Below are 21,134 nucleotides of genomic sequence, written 5' to 3'. Positions count from 1 at the left end.
TGTTGGGGAGAAATGGGTTGGAGCCCTGCTGGCTGCACTTGGAGAGCACAGCACAGAGCTTGGCTGCTCTCTGGGGAAGTCCTGGGTTTTAAACCTGGAGTTATGCTGCAAGTAGCTTGGCACAGGGAACTTGGTTTTAGAGGACGGTGTTAATTACCCACTCAGTCATTTGTACACGCAGGGAACGGTGACTGAGCCTGCTTGCTTGGGTGAAGCTGTTCCCAGCAGCCTGCTACCGTTCCTGACTCAAGCCAGATGAGGCGCAGCACAGAAAATTTTCTCATTACACTTTGTACTCAAAAGTGCACAGATCCAAAAATACTTCAGCTCTTTTGAAGAAAACAAGTTGCTTAATGGTTACCTCCGTGCTGACTCAAGTGAAATGTGCTACGGTTGCGGCGTTGTCAGCTGTTGCTGGCTTGAAGCGCTGGTCCTTCAGGTGTTGGAGGAATTAGGTGGAAAAGGGTGGCAAGGGGGTGCCTGATCAGTTAGTGTTAGTGTTTGTGAAGGAAGGGCTAGATTCGGGGGATTCCTATAGTTTGCATAGGCTTGAAAACGAAATGTCCGTCTAGTTAGGACGCGTGTTGATGGCACGTTGCACAGCAGGCCCGATTTTGAGGGTTTAGTGGAGGACTGTTAGCGTTAGGTCAGAGGTTGGACTCGATGATCTTGAGGTCTCTTCCAACCTAGAAATTCTGTGATTCTGTGAAATAACCTGCTGCCACGCCACCAGCTGGAGTGAAGCGCGGCGTGAAGGACGGGCACCAAGGCAGCCCCCACACGGAGCCAGCCCCTCGCCATTACCGGGTTGACCTTGGGGACACCGGGGAGGGTGCCAGCAGCCCCCCAGCGGCCGAGGAGCGGCCCCAAAGCCACTGAGGGACGGGCGGCCCCCGCCGGGCGCCTCTCCCCCTCAGGCGGCCCCGGCTCCCCGGGGCGGAGCGCGGCTCTCGCCCCGCCTGGCCCGGCCCGGCCCGGCCCCGCCGCCGAGCGGCCGCAGGCTCCTTGCTGCCGCCTGCCCGCCTCCGCCATGGCTTTCGCCACCCGACGCTTCGTGCGAGCCGCCTCCTCCTCCTCCTCGTCCTCCGCCGCTGCTGCTGCTGCTGCCGCCGCCGCCGCCACGGCGGCCGCCAAGAAGCTGCTGGTCAAACATGTCACCGTCATCGGCGGCGGGCTCATGGGCGCCGGCATCGCCCAGGTGAGCGCGGCCGGGGCGGGAGCCGAGCGGCAGCGGGGGCGGCGCCGCCGCCATGACGGGGGGGGGGGGCGCCATGTTGGGGAGCTGATGGCCCCGCGGGGGTTCTCTCGGGGCTGGTCGAGAATCAAAGAATCATTAAGGTTGGGAAGGGTCTCCAGTGTCAGATGGTCCAAACGTCCCCTACCACCAGTGTCACCCGCTAACCGTGTCCCCAAGCACCACGTCCAGCCTTGCCTTGAGCACCCCCAGGGACGGGGACTCTGCCACCTCCCTGGGCAACCCGTCCCAGCGCCTGACTGCTCTTTCTGAGAGGAAATGTCTCCTAATTTTCCACCTAAACCTCCCCTGGCCATTCCCTCTGGTCCTATCAGTAGTTATCTGTGAGCAGAGGCCGACCCCCAGCTCCCCACCCCTTCCCTTCAGGCAGTTGCAGAGAGCAATGAGGTCTCCCCTGAGCCTCCCCTTCCCCAGCCCAAACCCCCCCAGCTCCCTCAGCCGCCCCTCACAGGATTTGTGCTCCAGGCACCTCACTAGCTTCATAGCCCTGCTCTGGACACGCTCCAGGGCCTGGAATCACTTGTCTGAATATACCACAGTTTGCAGTCAAACGATTTAATGCGATGCCTATTTCAGCATGTAGCATACAAGGCACACAGGCGACCTAGGGTGGGCAGCACACAGGTATCTTACCCTCAGGACGAGGATTTGGGGCTGCCAGTGAAGGGGCACACCTGAGCTGCTGTGTTAGCAGACTTCTGCAATCTTCGGTTTTATTGTTTCAGAGTAGAAAGCACTGCCGCGCCGCTGCTGTCCAGTTGCTCAACTTTAAAACTTTTCTCTTAAGCCACAGATCTTCAGGTCAGACAGGTAGGCAAGAGGAACTGAGGTTAACGTCCTAAATTATTTAGGATGGTTCTTATGACTGTGTGGGCTATTTATAAAACCAGGCAGTGTGTAATAAATATTTGGAAAATGTAGGGCTAAGAAAGAAGCTTCTTCTATCTTGCCAAGGGAGCGGATCAAGTGACATTATTACCAGTTATTTAAATACCGTATAGCAGCTAAAACGAACATTAGGCTGTCAGTCATCTATAGAGTTATGGAGCGGTTAATATTTAAATAGCACTTATTTTCCCAGTGTTTAATCTCTGGCCTTTGGCTTTCAAGTTCATCTTTAACCCGATTGCTTTGTGACTGAACAGTCTTGCCAGTGATTTAAGATTTAGTTATTTACCTCATTCACAGACAGAGCTTGTTGCCAAAGTACTGGGTGCTTCACAAACAGTAACTGGAGCATCCAGCATCCTCCAGGTTGGCACTGCTTTTCCCCAGGTGGAAGCCAGCAGGGAGTTGGAGTACACAAATAGCAATGTTCCTTTTTTTTTTTTCTTTTTTTTTTAATTAATGGATGACCTTCTCAGAAGTGAAGATTTTTCACATTCTTGGCAAATTGCAAATTTCTAGTAGGAGGCATACAGGGGCTGTGTGGTTTTTGGCTTTTTTTTTTTTTTTTTGTAAGGAATAAAGTAGTTGTTTATTAACTTGTCTGGTAGCAAACACCTTTCTGCACCTTGATACTAGAATTTGAGATTTCCACTGAAGGAATCTTCAAATAACAACTTTGGAGCAAGCTGTTAGCATGCTCAAGGAGCATGCACACTATGCAAAGGTTGTAATTCTGTAGAGTAAGTGCCTTAATATGCATATTCTGTTAGATTGCATGTTTTAGGGAGAAGTTTACCAAGAGAAACAGGTGTGGTATTTGGCAGTAACAGCAGTTGTAGTGTTCTACCAATGTTAAGGACCTAGGAGTGTTTTGCTGACCATCTGCCTCCGATTTATCAATCCAGAATTATCCCAAAGCAGAGATGATTGTGACAGAGCAAGGTCTCCTCTGCACCCTGGTAGTAAAGATTTTCCTCCTGCTTTGAACACTTCAGAAATCATCTTCCTTCTTTCTCATACAGTCAGGAGAAGCTAATCAGTGCATGGCTGAAAGCCAGGAAATTACAATTTCTCATTCAGCCACATGAACAGTGTGAGAGAAGCATTAACTGACTCCCCAGCACTGTTGTGTTTCATATGTAATATTCATAAAGACACTGGAGAGAAGAGTTTGTACAAGCGTGTGTTTGAATTGCAAGGCGATGATGTGATTTCTTGACATTTTTCTTCTTTCCTATAAACACACATATGTTAAGAATGAACTGGAAAAAGGGAGCTCTTAGCTTCTCTATGATTCTTTGCCAAGTGCTCAGTGATGTTCTGGTACAATTGTAAATGGATAATCGCTGAAGCATGTCTTATGAATGTGCTTGGTAATGAATTTTCTTCTGAAGAGTAGAGGACCTTGCTTTGCCGTTGCAAATGATAGCAGCAGATGAAATTAGAAGAAATGGAAGTCCAATCTTAATTTAAACATTTCTTATGATACAACTGATTTTATGAAATGGCCATAATGAAAATAATAAAAAAAAATGGATGAAGAAATGTCCAGCTGCAGGCTGACACCTTGTTAATTCTGCAGTGCTTCTGTCTGGAACCAGCCTGGCATTTCTTTATTTGCTGGATTTGTGAGGAATCTTGAATGAGAATAGTGCCACGCTTTTCTTCAGGTCTGTGTTTCTCATTTCAGCTAGCTTTGTTGGGGTAGGTCCTGTGGGCACAGGAGGTTCTTTAAACTCCAGGTGCGAGTTAGGTGTAAAGGGAAAGTTTGCAGAAGGTTAACTCCTAAGGTGTCACTCACAAAAAAGAAAAAAAAAAAAAGTGGAAACATGTTTCAATGTCTGTTATTTTCTGTAGTTATTATATTGCAACTTTGTTCAGGAGTTCTGAAAATGAAGATAGACTGTTGCTAGCTAACAAGAGAAATGTAAATTAATGAATAGCAAAGTAACAGATAATGGCAAGCTGGGTTTTAAGAGGCTGAGCCAGCGTTTGTACCGAGTACGTAGGAAGGAGAGTTTGCTAGCAGTTTGGATCTGCACAGAGCCCTGCTGGGGCAAAAGCCTCATTTCTGCTCCCAGTTCCACTGTCACCTTCCCGTTGTTCCAGGCACACGCTCATGGTCAAACAGCAGCGTTGTGTTACGTTACGCCCCAGGATCACAGGGCCAGCCATCCCTTACGGCACCTCTTCACCCTGCCAGCCTTCCACTTTTGGTCTCCACAGCCCTTTTTGCTTCAAAGATCCGAGGCTCACAGCTAAGCCGCTTCCTCTTTTCAAGACAGATTTCTTTCACTTGTCAGAGCTGCAGAATCCAGCTGCCTCCAAGTGCAGTTCTGCAGACAGCTCGGGGGAAAAAGGGATTTCTCTTTCCTTTTCTCTCAAGTTGAGTCCTTTCTCCCTTCTCCTCCACCCCAAATATTTGAGCATTTTAATGATTTTTTTTCTATTAAAGTGCATGATTCTTGATTCTAGGTCCTTTAGCAGTCTTTTGCCTAATTCTGGTCAGTTGTCTGCCCCAACCCACATCAGTCTGGTTGTTCATGATCTTGATGTTGAATCATATTTTAACTTTCAGATTGCAGCAGCCAGTGGTCACACGGTGGTGTTGGTAGACCAGTCAGATGAAATCCTTAAGAAGTCTACAAAGGGAATTGAAGAGAGCTTGAAGAGAGTGACAAAGAAGAAGTTTGCGGATAAGCCTGAGGTTGGCATCTTTTTATTTGTACCATTAGGAGAACCTAGGATAATAAAATTCCTGTACTGGAGTTCTGATGTTGTTTTGCAGTTATGCGTTACAGAGCATACTAATATGCTGGCTTAAAAAATAGATTTTTTTTTTCAGTACGATGAAGAGCTTGGATTTTCTTTTTGCAATTCAGGGAGGCTGAAAGATGGATGCCTTCCCTGATTTTTGTTCCTTCAGCCTCTAGATAAAGATTTAAATAGCTTGGTGACTTTTTGAAACAAATGTTAAATGCAAAATGGTGCCAAATAATTAATCCTGAGGTTTGGGGGGCTCAAAAATACATTACAGCGCTTATGTGGGTTTTCATGTAAAAAGAAATGAAATCATTGTTGCAAATTCTTGTGATGTTTCAGGCTGGTGCAGAATTTATTGAGAAGACCTTAAAGAACCTTACAACAAGCACAGATGCAGTAGCAGTGGTCCACAGCACGGATCTGGTGATAGAAGCCATCGTGGAGAACCAGGAAATTAAAAATGAACTCTTCAAGAGGCTGGATAAATTTGCTCCAGAGTATGTGTATTTCTTCTCTTTCGTTTTGAAACTTGCACCTTTTATTTTTTTTTTTCTCTTGCACCATTAATTCTGCATTTTCTTAGCTGTTTTTCTTAAAAACAGGAGGTTTTCTCCTTAGACTTACTCCAGACTGTCACATGTAACATGTACCTGCCAGGTACATGTTTTGCAAACACATTCAGGTACATTCATCTGCTTTATTTACTTGTTGCATTGCATTATTGGATGTGCTTCATGGTATGATTAGACAAGAGGAGGTTTGTCCATCTACTCAGCAAGTTCAAAGCCTGCTTTATCCAAGTCAGATCTAAATGCAAATGTGCAGCTGTAGCATAACCATATCCTGGTACAGATCGGGTATGGTTAACATGCATTCCCATAGTTAAATAGGGAATTGGAATGGTGAAATATTTGGTTTTAGTGTGCCTCGCACGAATAAATTTTCAGAAGTTTCAGCTTCTAAGCTGCAAGTCATAGCTTAAGCGAGATAAACTTGTATATTGCAAGGTTTTGGACATAGATCATTGTCAGTTATGATGTTTGCGGTAGCAGTTTCTGTCTTTTCTTACCACACGCTCAGTTACAGTCTGTGGAGCTTGCCTTGACCTATATTTGATAACTGTTCGAAGTTACTGTTCAATTCTATCCAAAACTCAAAATGCTGTTAAGCTGAGCATGCAGTCTCGGGAGCCTGATCCTTGTAACGGATGACTCAGAATCATGAGACCTTGACTGCTCACAGATTGAACTTCTAACTGGTGCAGCTGAATCTGGGGGTATTGGCTAAGAGGTCTTCCAGATTGTTTAACTAAGAGCTAAGCAGGCTGCAGCTTGAATATAATGTCAAGGGAGGAAAGATGTTATCATTAATTGACTTCAGCCTGGGGAGGTTTTCAGGCTGCCTCATACGGTTAGTGTTCAGAATTGCCTGGCGTTTCTGAGAATGATAAATGGTCGCAAGAAGCCTTGCATTGAGGACAGGGTAACTTGCTCTTAGCCGCAGTCTCACAGGCAAAGAAAATTAAGTAGCTGCCTTTGGCAATTACCAGGAAACCTCATCATGGTTAGGTTATCCTAATTTTGTGAAAACAGACCACTGGCTGCTTCTGTTAAAAGCAGAGAAAGACTCAGGCAACCGGTCTCTGTTTTTAACAGAGAAAGCTGATGAGCAAACTAGAGTGTACGAAATGGCAAACCATCTAGAACCAGCCAGCAAGGGAAACTTCGGAAAAGGCACAAGGAAAAGTAGGGACCCGGAGCCTCATGTAATACTACACGCATTTGGAACACTTGAGGCTGTTTTTGCTAAGACTGAGTGGTTTATACATAAAGCTGCCTTGAAACAACAAGTTTTGCATTACGGAGTGTTAAAGGTAGGGGTAGGTAAAGGTTCAGGTATGCTCCTTTGTGCTGCCTAAAGCGTGACTCTGCAGGGCTGGGAAAAATGCCATTAGACAATACAGAATCACAGAATTTCTAGGTTGGAAGAGACCTCAAGATCATCGAGTCCAACCTCTGACCTAAGACAAGAAGCCTTCCTTTTTAAGAGGACAATTGGAGATGGTGATAAAGATGTAGAGGTTGAAGAAAAGGGTAGTGAATGGTGAAGAATACCAGTTGCAGTATGGAAGGTTAGGTGAAAAGAAAGAAAAGCTAGTGAAACAGTGAAGCTTAGTAGCTGAGTGCTTAAACTACCGGCTATTAGATGCAAACGGTGGTTTGTAACTATTTTTTGGGAATATCCATGATTTGCCTATCATGTGGGTGTTGTGGGGAAAGGCAGAACCGTCTAGTTGGTGGGTTTTTGTGCTTGAATGGAGCAGGAGGCTTTACTTCCCCTGTGTGGCGCTGTGATGGGAGGGAAGGCTGTGCCTGTCAGCACAGGTGCCGTGCAGCCTTCGCTAGATCAGATGTTTCAAAATGCAGTAGAATTACTTCTTGAGCCACCTCACTGTTGCATCAGTTCAGCGTGGGTCTTGCAGCTGTAACAAAGGCAAGATTTGTTTAGAGAGAGCTCGAGGCCTGGGAGAAGTTTTAATTCTGTGGGGCCTGGGGCTTCGGTGGCACTTTGTGTTACAGGCAGTGAGTATGAAAGGCCAGCCTTCTGAGAAGGAAGGGCTTTTGCTAATGCAAATCTTCGGTCTTACCCTGATAACTTACCCAGTGAGCTGATAGCTGACTGAAATGTAAGGGGCTGTGTGTTACAGTTGATCAGACAAGATGATTAATCCTGGTTTTGAAACATAAACTGTACATATGCCTATTTCTTCGTTTATGTTGTATCCTGGGTTTCGTTTGTTTCCTCAGGTGCAACATTACATGCCCCTCTCACGTATTTGTTCTGTGATGACCTCTCCAATGAATATAAACCTGGTGACAGAACAAAGCCAAAGTATCTCATGAAAAAATAGCACACATTCTTTCCTCTTCCTTTTTTTTTTTTTTTTCTATGTAGGAACCATCATTCCTCTGAGAGGGAATCCATAAATGGAGGGGGATGAGAAAGCTGTTCTTTACTGAGACAGGTTTTATTTGGTGGTTGGGTGGAGAGCAAATTGCTCTTAAGTTTTCAGAGAAAATGCAATGAATGAGGAGAGGTTGGCAGCCCCAGAGGGCACTGAGAACTTGGGATATTCCTCACCTGGGTAACTGAGCAGGTAAAAAGGTAAAACAGTGAGGGCCATTGCTTGGTCTTAGGACATCAGTCTGAACGCATCCTGGTTTTTGTTCTTAGCAGCGCTTTGCAAAAGTGCAAAGTGTAGTATATATATGACACACCTCCAGGTGTGTTACCTCTCTCATATAGTAACTGTTGTATAGTTATCATCTTCAGAATGGGTGATAAAGCATTGCTACCCACTTCTGTTTTCCTTTTCCTCTGTTGAATCAGCCCTCGTGCTCCTGTTCTGAAAAAAGTCAGGCTATTTTTTTTTTTAAATAATACTTCTGCATTTTTCATGATCTTTGGGTCGTTTATACAATGCAGCACTTTCCAAGAAGGATGGTAATGATGTCAAAAGAATTTTGGAGTGTCTACTGTCCTAAGAACTCTTGCCTTCTATTAACCTCTGGCTGGTGGGAATGCCTATCAGCATCTCTTGGTTTAGGATCGGTCTTTAGAAATGGAAACTCAGCCGGGAACAGGCCAGTGTTTTGGGACAGGTCAGGGTGTTCAGAAGCAGTGCGTTATAAAAGTGCTGTGAAAGAGGTTTTTTCCCTGCTTAAAGAGCTGGACTGTAAAAGTAAGTTACCGAAACGGTGTGTTTCTGTTGTGTTTGACTTTGCTTTTAATTTGCTTTTAATTTCTTCCTATGGCCCACTAGATGGCACCAAGTGAAAGCACACTGCTGGCTGGAAAATCATCCTTGGGGCTTCACTCCTATCGCTGCTTTTAAAAGCCTTCAGACCGTGCTGTCACCTGAAACACAGATAATGTACTCTGTGTCACAGAGGCATCTCAGTTCTATTTTAACCTCAGTTTAAGTCAATTTGTTGGTCAGAGCAGAAAGTGTAAATAAAATGCCCCTGTACACAGCACCAATGTAATGCCTTTTTTTTTTTTTTAACCAAAGCTTTACATTGTGAGAGTTTATAGGATTTACCTGCAGAAGGGATGCTGAATTCAAACCTCTTGCTCTAAGACCATTATTCTGTGAGATGTAATTGTTACTGTTTTACACGTGGGTTTACGAAGCTTTTTTTAAATGATTATTTGAATTATTTCTATACAGTGACAGATTTTGGGGGAAGATAAGTGTCTGTTGGATTCATTGACCTTACAAGATCAAAATGATGAAGTGTGAAATACTGTTTTTACTACCCTAAGAACAATGGAAGGCCCATTTCATGGTGGGGGAAAAACAAAAGAATATTTATGAGAAATATAAGCAGGAATTCTCAGGATATTTGGTTTCCTTCTCCCTTAACAAGTTTTCAAAACTCAGAAAACATAAAAACAGAAAAAAAAAATTTTTTTTTCTGTTTTTTTTTTCTTTTTTTTTTTTTTTTTAAGTGTTTTCTTCTAATGCAGCTATAAGATGTCCCCATGACATAGACGTAACTTCTGAAAGCTGTGTTTGGAAGCTCAATTATATCTCAGTGAAATATAAGCAAACTACCAATCTAGATTAACATTTGACGAGTCCAGGAGGGTAACTTCTTGAAAGGTAGATTGAGGCAGTCCAGAATGGAAGGTAGGGTTTCAGTTCTAATTTTAGTTTTTGATTCTGTGGTTTGAAGAAAAAGCCATTTAAGTTTTCTGTGTGATGTCAATATGGCAGGGCTGCTGAGGCTCTGAGATGTCTCTGAAAAAAATCATCACAAATTGGAATTAGTAAATGTGTTTTATGTCTCTGACAAGATCTTTGAAATATGCCTTGAAAATTGTGTAATTTTGTGTAACCTTTGCAGTGTCCCTTCTTCTTTTTCTCATCACCTCTTTGCTCTGGTACAAAGTTTACTTACCGTGTCTGCCACTGATCATTATAAAAAAAAAAATTACTGTTTTTTTTGAGCTCCAAAATACATACTTGATATGTCATGTGATTGGCTTTCCATAGATGTGTAAAAAAAATTCTATTTGATTTTCAGGATTGCTGAAGGAATTACTTGGAATAGATTTGGGGCTGTAACAAAAATGTTCTGCTTAGAGAATCTTTCTTCTTTGACCTGACACAGTATTCAACATGCAATCTCGGGAGTCAGAAGCTCACACAACTCTTCCTCTGGTTATTCCTTCGTTGCTCTATTTATACCTCAGCAAAAGGAAGGTGATAATCTGCAGGGGTATTTTTAGGAGTTGTGTGGATGGCTAGCCAGTGGATGTCTGTTTCTGCGTGGTGCACCAGCCTCCTGCTGTCAGGAGGATAGCACAGCCCATGTGTTTTTTTTTTCCAGGCATACAATATTTGCAAGCAACACCTCGTCCCTGCAGATCACGCAGTTGGCCAACTCCACCACCAGGCAGGACCGATTCGGTGGCCTCCATTTCTTCAATCCCGTGCCGATGATGAAGCTCGTGGAGGTAAGGCTCTTACACCATCTTAATTACAACCACGTAGTAATCACAGCAGCGTGGTTGTTATCACTGGGAATTCAGTCTGGTGAAAGGGTCAGTGTGGGTTTGCAGCTCCTCTGATGCAGAACGAGCCATCTCTGGTGACGGTCTGTCAAGGGGCAGGTTGACCACGGAGGTTACTCCTGCCTCCAGGCTCCAAAGTTCCCTGGTGAGCTGCCAGCCGACGTGCCCTTTACAGTGACTGTTTCAGTCCCGCAGGCTAGCTGATTAATAAGAACTATTGGCAGCCGAAACAAAACCATCCAATGACTGACAGAGGGATTTGATTATTAACAGTCTGGGCTTGATAGGAGGTGATGTGCAGAGGAACTCGTACTGCCTTGTGACTTTTGAGACGCAAAGTAAGTTGTGTTTATTCAGTCTTCCAGATGATTTGTCTGGAAGGTTGAAGCTGCGTGTCTTAACATTAACATTAGAGGTCCTTAAAGGTTGGGAAATATGTGAAGAGCAGCCTTTACTAAGTCTTCAGAAGTTTTTCTAAGTATACTCTCCTTGGCTACATCTTGCACCTTCTAATAATATTGAATCACAGAATCACAGAATTTCTAGGTTGGAAGAGACCTCAAGATCATCAAGTCCAACCTCTAACCTAACACTAACAGTCCCCACTAAACCATATCCCTAAGCTCTACATCTAAACGTCTTTTAAAGACTTCCAGGGATGGAAATGCAGAGCAGAATAAGAAACAATCTGATATAAGGGTCTGAGTCTCCAAAGTAAAGACATCATTGCAGTACAACTGCCAGGGCTTTCTTCCTCTGCCTGTTCTCCTCCCACTCCCCCCCCAAAAAATAAGAAAAAAAAAAGAAAAAGGGCACCTTAAGGTGGCTGTGCAATAGCACAGGAGATGAGCTAAACTACAAAAGAATGTGCATGTCTGGAGATCGTGTGATTGTTACAGCTCATCTTGGTTGGCTACAGTTTACAAGACCTTAAGTGAAGATGAACGTTGTGTCTTGGCCAGCTTGCCACAAAATTTCACGTACTTCTTGCACTTAAATGCTGTAAATCTTTTTCCTCTGTCCCGTAAGTGATTAATTCTAGTAGTGCTTTGGTGACAAACACTCTGAATAAGTTGTGCCTTGCTTTGCAACTCCTGAATTTCACTTGTTTCACATTAAAATACATGCCATGCACTTCCTTGCTCTGTGTCTTTGACTGCATCCCCCCCAAAAAAAAAATGTTTGAACCTTTTAGCTGAAACGGACAAATGTGATTCAGAGTACAGTCATCTGGCAAGGACTCAACCACTTGCAAATTCCCTTTCCCGAACTTCTGTACCCATGTGAAATGTTTTAGTTTAATCTCTGTATTGTGATTAAATGGTCTGGGGAAATGTAAGGAGGAAAGGGAGAAATTTTATAGGTGGTGTCAGAGATGACAGAAATCTTAGCGTAGTTCCTTAGGCTGGCACGGGCTGTACTGGTTTCTGTACTAAGAACTACTTGTCTCCAGTAATTTATTTGTGAGGTTGAAATGTCCAGTGCCTTGTCTTGAGCCTAAAACGAATGATAGACTTTAGATATCTGAACTAAACTTCTGCGAGGTTTGAAAACTACTGAGGATTATCTATCAGTATTCATAAAAAAGACAAAACAGAGCAACCCCTTTATGACTGCTGTGGGCAACATTGTAATTGGTGTTTTTTTCACCAGATTTATGAATGCCCTTGCCCAAAGTCACTCCGCTTTGAAGGTCTTTAGAACACAAAAGCTGTGCTTATTATTAATTAATAAATAAATATGCTTTTTAAAGGGTTTGCTTTTGTTTCAGATCTGCTGCTCTAAATCAGGACTGGCATTGAAGAACACTGTATAACATCTTCTATGCAAAACAGTTGTTTCCATTTGAAATAAAGGGGTAAAAAATTAAGGGAATTGCCCTAACTGTAAAAGATATTACTGAAATTGTCAGGCATCTGTCATGGAAGCTGTCTTCCATACCTGTCACAACTCTGCAGTAGCTTTGCATCTTATCTGCGATTTCCATAGATTGTTGATCTTGTGCTCAGAAGAGCATAGCTATGAGAGGACTTCTTTCTCTAATAATTCAAAAGACTGGTGATAATGTTTAAAAACTCTCAAGTGTGTACTAAAAACTCGTTCTTGAAACTGTCACAGTCTTACATAAATATTTTGGAGATTTTTATCTAATAATGAAGTTAAAAAAACACTCTTTTTTCTGCCAAAAAATAAGCCTTCTCCTCAGTCCTAACAATGTTGTTTTTTTGTGTGTTGGCCTTATCATCAGTTATTAGGGTGTCTGGGGCATGGAAATCTGAGTGGCTTAAGATCGTATGAATAAAGAGGTCAGCATTAACCGCTTACACGTAGCAGCTTTCAGTTACCACCCATGAAGGCCAGTTTCAACACAAATATTGCAACCAGTTCAGCTTCTGCAAGTCATTCTGTGTGTGGTGGGGGGTAGGTCGCTAATAAAGAACAAATACAGTGTAATAAATAACACACTGCATCCCAACTCCAGGGGAGTCGAGAAAATACTACATGTGACAAAAGAAGAAGACTCATTTGTGAAGAAAATCAACATGGGAATATACTAAAAAGCTAAGAGGCAGTTGCATATCTGAAAGATTTTAAATTTTCTTTAGAATTACATGTCTGTCTCACGTTTACCATGGGCACAGAATAGATGTTTCATCGTTTATATCAGGTTTAATATGGTTTATTAATTTTATAATATGGTTTTCTAGAGTAGTGCCAGTGTGTTTCCCAAGACAGCAGAGACTACGTGGCTTTTAAAGCGGGTCTGTTATACTATTACCTCTACACAGGATTCTAAAAAGATAGACCTTTTTACCTATCTCAAGGAAACATAACTTGAGAACATGTAAAACACAATATACTTGTCTTTAAAATAGACTTCTGTGTCTGTTATATATATATCTACTACTTTTTTCTTTTTTTCAAAACAAATGTCATATGAATTTCTGTAAGTGTTCTGAAATTTGGTTTAATCATCTCTGTGTTGGGAAATTCTGCTCAGAAATGTGCTTATCTCTCCCTTCCTTCCTGTTTTCCAGGTCATCAAGACTCCAATGACTAGCCAAAAGACTTTTGAGTCACTTATGGACTTCAGCAAAGCGGTAGGAAAAAGTCCTGTCAGTTGTAAGGTGAGTACAGTTTGGATTGTACAACATCCAGAAAACTTGTTTTCCTTGAAAACTTAATATTAAGAAAGTGGTTTTCAGGAGGTTAGAAGAGCATTTCTGGAATTTCCAGGCAATTTTTTTTCCAGATTCACTTCCATATTAAAAACATTTTGACAAAGAAAATACCCACATTTACCACAAATTCCTCAAAGTATAGGGACTCTAGATATCTTCTGAAAAGCAGCAAAACTTACAAGGTCAGAGCATACCCCTCTGTTTTGCTTTTTCCAGTCCTGGGCTGAAAAGCTTGCACAGGAGCTTATCTTTAGCTATGTTAAAGGCAAGACTGCTACCTCTTGTACCGTGAAGCTGTTGGATGCGTCCTCCATGGTGTGTGCTCATCACAAGATTTTCTTAAGTCTGCAGTAACTACGCCCATATTAATCTTCATGGTTTCGCAGTTGTTTTTTTTTTTTCCAGAGGAACGCCCCGCGTCCTAAGCACACTTTTTCCAAATCCATTAAGCTGTGGTCTGGGAAGCTTTGTGCAAGCTATTGCCTAAAGTTTCACAACCCTCAGGAGACTTTTGGTCATAAAAAGAAGGGCCTGCGATCTGGTGGTTACCAGTAATTCAGCATCTGAATGCTGCACTCAGATTTTGGCTGTGCTGCTACATTGCTGTGTGGCCTTAGGTGACTTCTTTTTCCTGTTTCTGTCACAGTTTTCCAGGGTGGAATGTGGCAAATATACGATTCGATATTGTTGATAAATCAGCTTGGTTAGAGGGTAACGCAGAAATAATGGTCAGTCTCCATGTTTGATTTTTTTTTTCCTGTTTGCAGAAGAAATTGCAATTGTTTGCTTGAAATTCTCTGGTTTAAATACTGAGATGAAATGGAACAGATCAATAAAGACCTGAAACAGTTGTAGTAATATTTGAAATAATACTGTATTTGCAAAGCTCTTTCTCTTTTCTTTATATTTTTGACTTTGATTAAAGCTTGGTTTAGCAGTGAGCAGTGGGGGAGAGGTAGAACGTTGAGCCAGGAACTCCAGTAGTGAACAACACACACACAGAGAAACTCTTCATATCCTTCAGGAAATTGTGTCAGCAGAATTTTGCTAAAGAGAAGGCATTTTCCAATGGGTCACATTACATCGTTTTAAGATTGATGAGTTGGACTTGTAGTAGTCTTAATTGCTTTTAATCATGATGAATGTTTGTGTGCCATGCCTGGTTTGTGAAACTCATCTTTTGTGTTTGAATAGCGAGCAGATAAATCAGATGAAAATACAGTTCAGAGCACACCAGAAGTTGATGATTCAATAAGTGTCTTCATCCACTTGTTTAATTTATGTGTTGTCTGAGTGTAGTAGTTATGAATGTTTATTTAGAATCCCTTTTTGTTTCTTTTGTTATTTTTCATAGGACACTCCTGGCTTCATTGTAAACCGTCTCTTGGTGCCGTATATGATGGAAGCTGTTCGACTTTTTGAGAGAGGTACTTGCTGGGTTATTGACTTCAGGGGATGCTGGCATCATACTGTGCTGCGAAGTGTTAAATCCATTCAGAAAGGTGTTGTGATTCCCTTAAAACCTTCACGCCTTAAAGGCTGGAGGTGGGTCATGCACATCAGGCACGAACCAGTTTGTGTAGCTGGAAAGCACTTGTCTTCCCTTTGAAACGCCAGGGCATGCAGAGTGGGAAGTTACTGATTACCTGTATGGGAAACTCCTGCTGGTGGAAAATGTTTCTGGTTTGGAAAGGTGAGTGTGGTACCGCTGTAAAAATAGCCTCTGCCAGCTGAGCCGGAACCCTCTTCTCTGCAGCCCAAGAGGCCGTTATGAAAATTCCTAAAAATCCCATTGTGGGAGACCATTAGGAAAGTTCTTCTGAGGTTCCATACTGTGGGTTTCTACCTGAAAACACCAATATTCAGATAGAATAAGCAACAGTACTCAGTATCATACTACAGTACTGGCATACAAGTGATTTGGGCTCAACCTTTGCTCTGTAAAACCTCCTGCTCCTCTTCTAGGTCCTTTTTAAAGCATACCTTCCTTAGGACCTCCCATCTTAGTTTTGGTCTTTTTGACATTGATGCTGAGGGCAGGTGGAAGTAATCAGGAGTTCCTAAAGAGCCATACAACTTTGAAAGCATTGCTAATTGTTTTGAAAAGGAAACAAGCCAATAACGTGAGTGGTTAAAGAGGAAATTTTGAGTATAATTGCTTTTATTTCAAGTGTTCTGCTTGTAGCTGCGTGCTACTGAAAAATGTCATTTGAAACATTTTGTTTTTGAAAGCACCCCTTTTTACAGATGAAAGCATCGCATTATCAGGATTCCACCAAATATGCTTTAAATATTAAAAATCTGTTTTATAGCACACGGAAGGGATGGTTTGATCTCCAGAAACAAATATAAACCAGCACTGCTTGTTTATCTATCAACAGATGTACCTAATTACATCTCAAACAGAGAGAAGAGCAGATTTTAGTGACTGGAAAAACAAAGGCTTGAATGCAAAGGGACATTATTCTTTTAGAAAAAGTCACAGTTTTAAATAGTGCATGGGTATTGTAATGGGTGTAAAAGGGGCGCCTTTGGTGAGTGGCATCTGTCATTATGTATATTTCAGGAGATGAGGGAACTTTTAATTAAATGTAGAAGAAAACAGTCACTGAGATTGTGCGTTAAAATTGAGGGCTCTCTGCCTAGGCAAAACAGTATTTTGATTTCATCTTTATTCTGTTTGTGTTTTGTTCAACAGCATGATATTTCCAAACTTCTTAAAGTCCACTTATGAATTTTTAACTCTGAAGGCATTGATGTAAAAACCTGATTAATGTTTTGAAATGCCTGATGCTTGTCTTCTGATTCATACTTCTTACTGAATCGTGTTAAATTTTTATCACACCTTTTGCATTAATTCTTAGAGCAGACACTTGAACCAGATTGTCAGCCACAGTCGTAAGGAATTTGGGTCTCTTCCCTGGCAACCACAGGCACTGAAATACCATTTTATTGGTCAGTCCTTCATTCTTTACTTATGCAAAGTCTCTGTGGGTTAAGTGGGGAAGGACTTCCATACTTTTACACAGCCAAAATCCCTGTAGTGTATCAACAGTAATTTAAACAGAGGCGCGTTGGAAATATTAGCAAGTGATGGTCTGTATTGCCTGGTCTGTGCTGTCAGGTAGCAAAGTGCCAATTCTGACAAAGTGGATTTAATCTGTCGATAGGAGAAGTAAGTACACCTGCATCAGCTTCAAATGAGCTGAAGGCTTCTGTGTATTTGAATCTGGGGAACTTATCTTGGAATTAAGTAAGGCTAATTTCCCAGCTGCTCAAAAATAAAAAGTTTAAAAAAAATAAAGAAAGAAAAATAAAAGAGTTGTTAGCCTTAAAGAACAAAAAGAGATACATGACATGAGCCAGCAGTGTGCACTTGCAGCCCAGAAGGCCAGCTGTGGATGCCCCATACACAGAGGGGTCCAAGAGATCCCTTCTGACCCAAGCCATTCCATAATATAAAAAAAGTGTTACCTGTGGATGTGGCAGTAAGGGACATCACTTAGTGATGGGACTTGCTGGGTGAGTTTGATGGTTGGACTTGATCTCTTAAGGGTTTTTTCCAACCTAAATGATTCTATGATTTCGTACAAGACAATTTTATTCAAGTTGTTGCCTTTATGGGAAATTGCTGAAAAATCATTTCTAAGATTGTCTTATTCTGGGCGCATAAATTGCATTGGCTATGATCCTCTAAGATTCTGGATAGCCTGAACTGAGCATGGAGCATGCTTAAAAAAAACAACAACAGGTACCTGTTATCTTCATCTTTTCTTTTTTTTTTTTTTCCTTATAAGATCTGCAAAGAAGTACACTGCCTTTATCAAAAGACGTGGTAAAAATAAGCAGTAAAGGTGCATCTGCTTTCATGACAGTATAAACAAACATTCACAGCGAAAGAACAAGGTGAAGATTAACTGTGACAATTGAAAATCTGGATTCCTGTTTTTGTAGGCACAGACTGAAGTAGATGTTACAAATCATTTTGATTTTCTTTAATAATCTTGGAAATCAATAATCTTACTACAGCTGCGCAGTCTCTTCAGGTCATCGCTCCTCTCTGCCATCTCTGATAGCTATCCTCTGGTGAAAGTTGTTGAAATTGAGCACGTGAATCAGCTGCAGCCACTCCCCCCGTTCCTGCCTTGTCCACCTGCAGGAGAAGCAGGTGGGAATGGGCACCTCCAGGTGCACAAGGCTGGCGTCTCAACAGAAAGCTGCATTTGCTAAAGCATGAACTGATGCAGCACGATGGAGCGTGCTGCCTGCCAGCTCACCTGGCTGTATCCCTGACCTCAGGAGCTGCTGTCAAAAGCAGTCGTTGTGTCCAGTATTAGACCTTGCCTTCTGACTGCATTAGAGGAAGGGCAGCTCTGTCCTGTGCCAGATCCCAAAGGTGTTGCTGACACCACAAAATTGAAATTGAGCCCTCTCCTTACAACATTCAGCTGCCTCTAAAAGAAGCTCTTGATTCTTCATGACTGATTCTTCCTCTAGTCTTTCTGTTAGGTTGAGCACAGTAGCTGCGGTTCCACCAAAAACATGGTAATCTATATTGAAATGCAAGAGGAAGATGAGAAAATAGAAAGCAGGCCTGCAGGTTTTTTTTTTTTTTTTTTTTTTGTGTGTGTGTGTGTGAGGGATTTAACTTTGTATTCCAGCGTGTATTTTTGTGTATGCTGACTCCAGGTTTTGTGGTTCTGAAACGTGCAGAGATTTTTGTGAAGAGCTGCACCAGTGCGAAATAACACCCTGTTAATTATTTATAGGTGGTGCCAAGCAGATGCAGAATCCTCTCTGTTCATCAAACTGTCAATCTTTTCTCTAGGAGACGCATCAAAGGAAGATATTGATGTTGCTATGAAGCTCGGGGCTGGCTATCCCATGGGGCCATTTGAACTCCTGGACTACGTTGGGTTGGATACCAGTAAATACATTATAGATGGTACTGCATGCTTATTTTCTTTTTCTTTTTTGCCCTTTTTAGATAAATTGTAGATGAATGTTGTAAGGAAAATCTGATTCCTAATTAGCTTAAGCTGCATGTTTAAGCTAATTAGGAGTCATTATGGCCCAAGCCTTTTAACTGTAGAGGAGAAGGGGATGAGAATGCAGCTCAGCGTGCTACCTGAGCACAGCATTTGTACCGCACCCCAACTTATTGATGGGGACCTGACAGTGGTGGTTGTGCTTACTGCATCAAGTTCCTGTGGAAAATATTAATAATGTCAATGGGACTTTGTATAATTAAACAAGAGTCAGTGGGAAGAGTAACAGAGGTAAGATATTTTTATAAATAGCAACAAAAGCTGAGGCTCCCTACTGTTTTTTTGCCTGCCATGTTTTCATCCTCAGTTAATAGGGAACCAGTAAATAGTTTAAAGGGTGCAGGTGTCCCGTCTCCCTTTCACTTCAGTCAGTAAGTGGGTAAATGTCGGTATGACAGCAAAAGGAGGTGCAGTTGGTAACAGCTTGTTGATGGTCGTTGTCTTATTTTGAATGAGCAGCGTAAATTCTCTAGGCAAAATATCACTTTCAAAACCAGATCTTCAGTGAAGTCCCTTCTGCTTTTAGGCAGCACTGTTGGGCAGTGCTACTTTGTTCTAGCTGACCGTGCCTTTCACAGGTAGAAGTGAAACTTGGAAGTTCTTTCTCCTTGAATTTCTTTTCAGTCTAGCCTTTCTTTTATTTCCTTGTACTTCGCCTTTTGTTTTCTACTATTTTAAAAGTTCTCCTTAATGTTTTTGTAGGTATTAATAATCATCAGTTATGAAGATCAAGGGATTATAAAGTGTTCTGAGCAAACCACTCCTACGGAGTAACTGCTAGACTTGCATATAACTGACAAGGCCTGTGCTTTGGGAAGGGTGTACTGGAGGGTCCTGGAGAATCTAGAATAAGTTTCAAACCTTCTTCAGTTTGCTAAGCTCTTAATATTTGTCTAAAGAGATAGAGATCTCAGTTATCTTGACATGTAAACAGGAATATTTTTCATTCATCCTCTTCTTTTCTCCCACCAGGATGGCATGTGCTAGAGCCCAACAATCCTCTTTTTGCACCCAGCCCCCTTCTGGATAAACTGGTGGCAGAGAAGAAGCTGGGTAAGAAGACTGGAGAAGGATTCTACAAATACAAATGAACTCCAAACCTCGAGAGGTGTTAAACTATCTTTGTATTCAGCATTGCCAAACTACAGGTGAATTCTGTTTAGACCTTCCCAAGGACGGCACGAGCTGCGTTTAGAACATAACCCACCTCTGAAGAGTGATTGCACTAGTTACCTATTTCTCTGCTGAAAGCTTGATTTGGTAGATTATTTTTTCTTGTAATTCCGAAAAGCTTTATATGTACAGTGCCTTCATGCAGACGTTGATTTTTCAGGTGCAAGACAGAATGACAAGTGAATTTATGTATTCAAAGACGTTATATTAATGGGAAAAAAAATCCAAAAAATAACCACACTTTCTTAAAAATAAAATTTTCAACAATTCTTTATTGAACGCTGTGGCTTGCAGTTGATGTACGTGGTTGTAGCCCACTGGGTGGCAGTCTCTTTTCACTCTGGCAATGTAGTGGTGGAAAGGCAGCAAGCTGTTTCGTTAGGGTTTTCCTTAAGTGCAGTGCTAATCTGTAGGTATAAACAGTGCCTTGAACAGGCTTTTTGAATGTCGTATCGTTTAAAATAAAAATAAAATCCTGCAGTGGCAGGCTGTCACTTGCACCAAATGGTCCCAATGCCAGCGTTTAAAAGCAGAAATCATGATTTGTGTTGGGATTTTTTGGCATTTACAATTCCTGGTCAAGGGCCTCCTTTTGCTAGATGCTGTAGAAACATACCGAAGAGGTGGCTCCTATTCTGAATAGCTTAGTAAATAGAGTTGTTTTGTTCTGTTTAGGCTAGGAAGCTTGTGAAAGCTTCCGGATACTTTCTAGAGTCCTATAAATTGGCTTTACTTACTGGCACTTTATTTTAAGTGTCATTTTTCATGCACTACACTACTACTGTAGTTGAGTACTTTGGGGGATTGAAATTGGAGGCTGTGTTGTGTAAACAGATCGGTGTGGCAGCCACCTTCTGCTTTGCAGCTTTTTCCTTGGGGCTTAGCAAAGCCTGGATTTGTTCTTGGTAGGAGTGCTGGGAAGCGTGCCTTTTCTGTAGAGCCAGGTGGGCACGAAGGTTGGAGTTCCAGTTCAGCTGGGTCGTAGCCTTCTTTTACTCTGTCTTTTGGACCTGTAAACTGAGTGCATGTATGTATGATGATCTCCTGGGTGGGCAGTACATAGACTAGAACATGGGAGTTTATTTCTGCTCTCACCACTCAGCTCTTCCTGATTTTTTGTATTAATAGGGGAAAACCAGATTGTGGAAAAAAAATGAGGATAAAAAAAGAAGGAAACGGGTGTTTGGTTTCCCTCACGGCCTGCTTTTAAAACCTTTAGTCTTCCTTATCCTTTTTGTCAGCAGG

General features: G+C 42.1%; 1 protein-coding gene across 1 annotated transcript; it reads left to right on the top strand.

Annotated features, from left to right (window-relative positions):
- The first annotated feature begins 955 nt into the window (after positions 1-955).
- HADH (hydroxyacyl-CoA dehydrogenase) lies at positions 956-20,163 on the top strand. Its single transcript, XM_027456624.3, has 8 exons — positions 956-1,198; positions 4,722-4,850; positions 5,246-5,403; positions 10,303-10,429; positions 13,525-13,614; positions 15,023-15,095; positions 18,497-18,613; positions 19,689-20,163. The coding sequence occupies exons 1-8, from the start codon at positions 1,031-1,033 to the stop codon at positions 19,805-19,807; spliced, it is 981 nt and encodes a 326-aa protein (XP_027312425.3). The 5' UTR covers positions 956-1,030; the 3' UTR covers positions 19,808-20,163.
- Positions 20,164-21,134: the final 971 nt, after the last annotated feature.

The sequence above is a fragment of the Anas platyrhynchos genome, chromosome 4, assembly GCF_047663525.1.
Source record: "Anas platyrhynchos isolate ZD024472 breed Pekin duck chromosome 4, IASCAAS_PekinDuck_T2T, whole genome shotgun sequence".
NCBI classification, from domain to species: Eukaryota; Metazoa; Chordata; class Aves; order Anseriformes; family Anatidae; genus Anas; species Anas platyrhynchos.
Note: the sequence above shows the minus strand (reverse complement) of the source record. Positions and strands in the feature narration are given on the sequence as shown.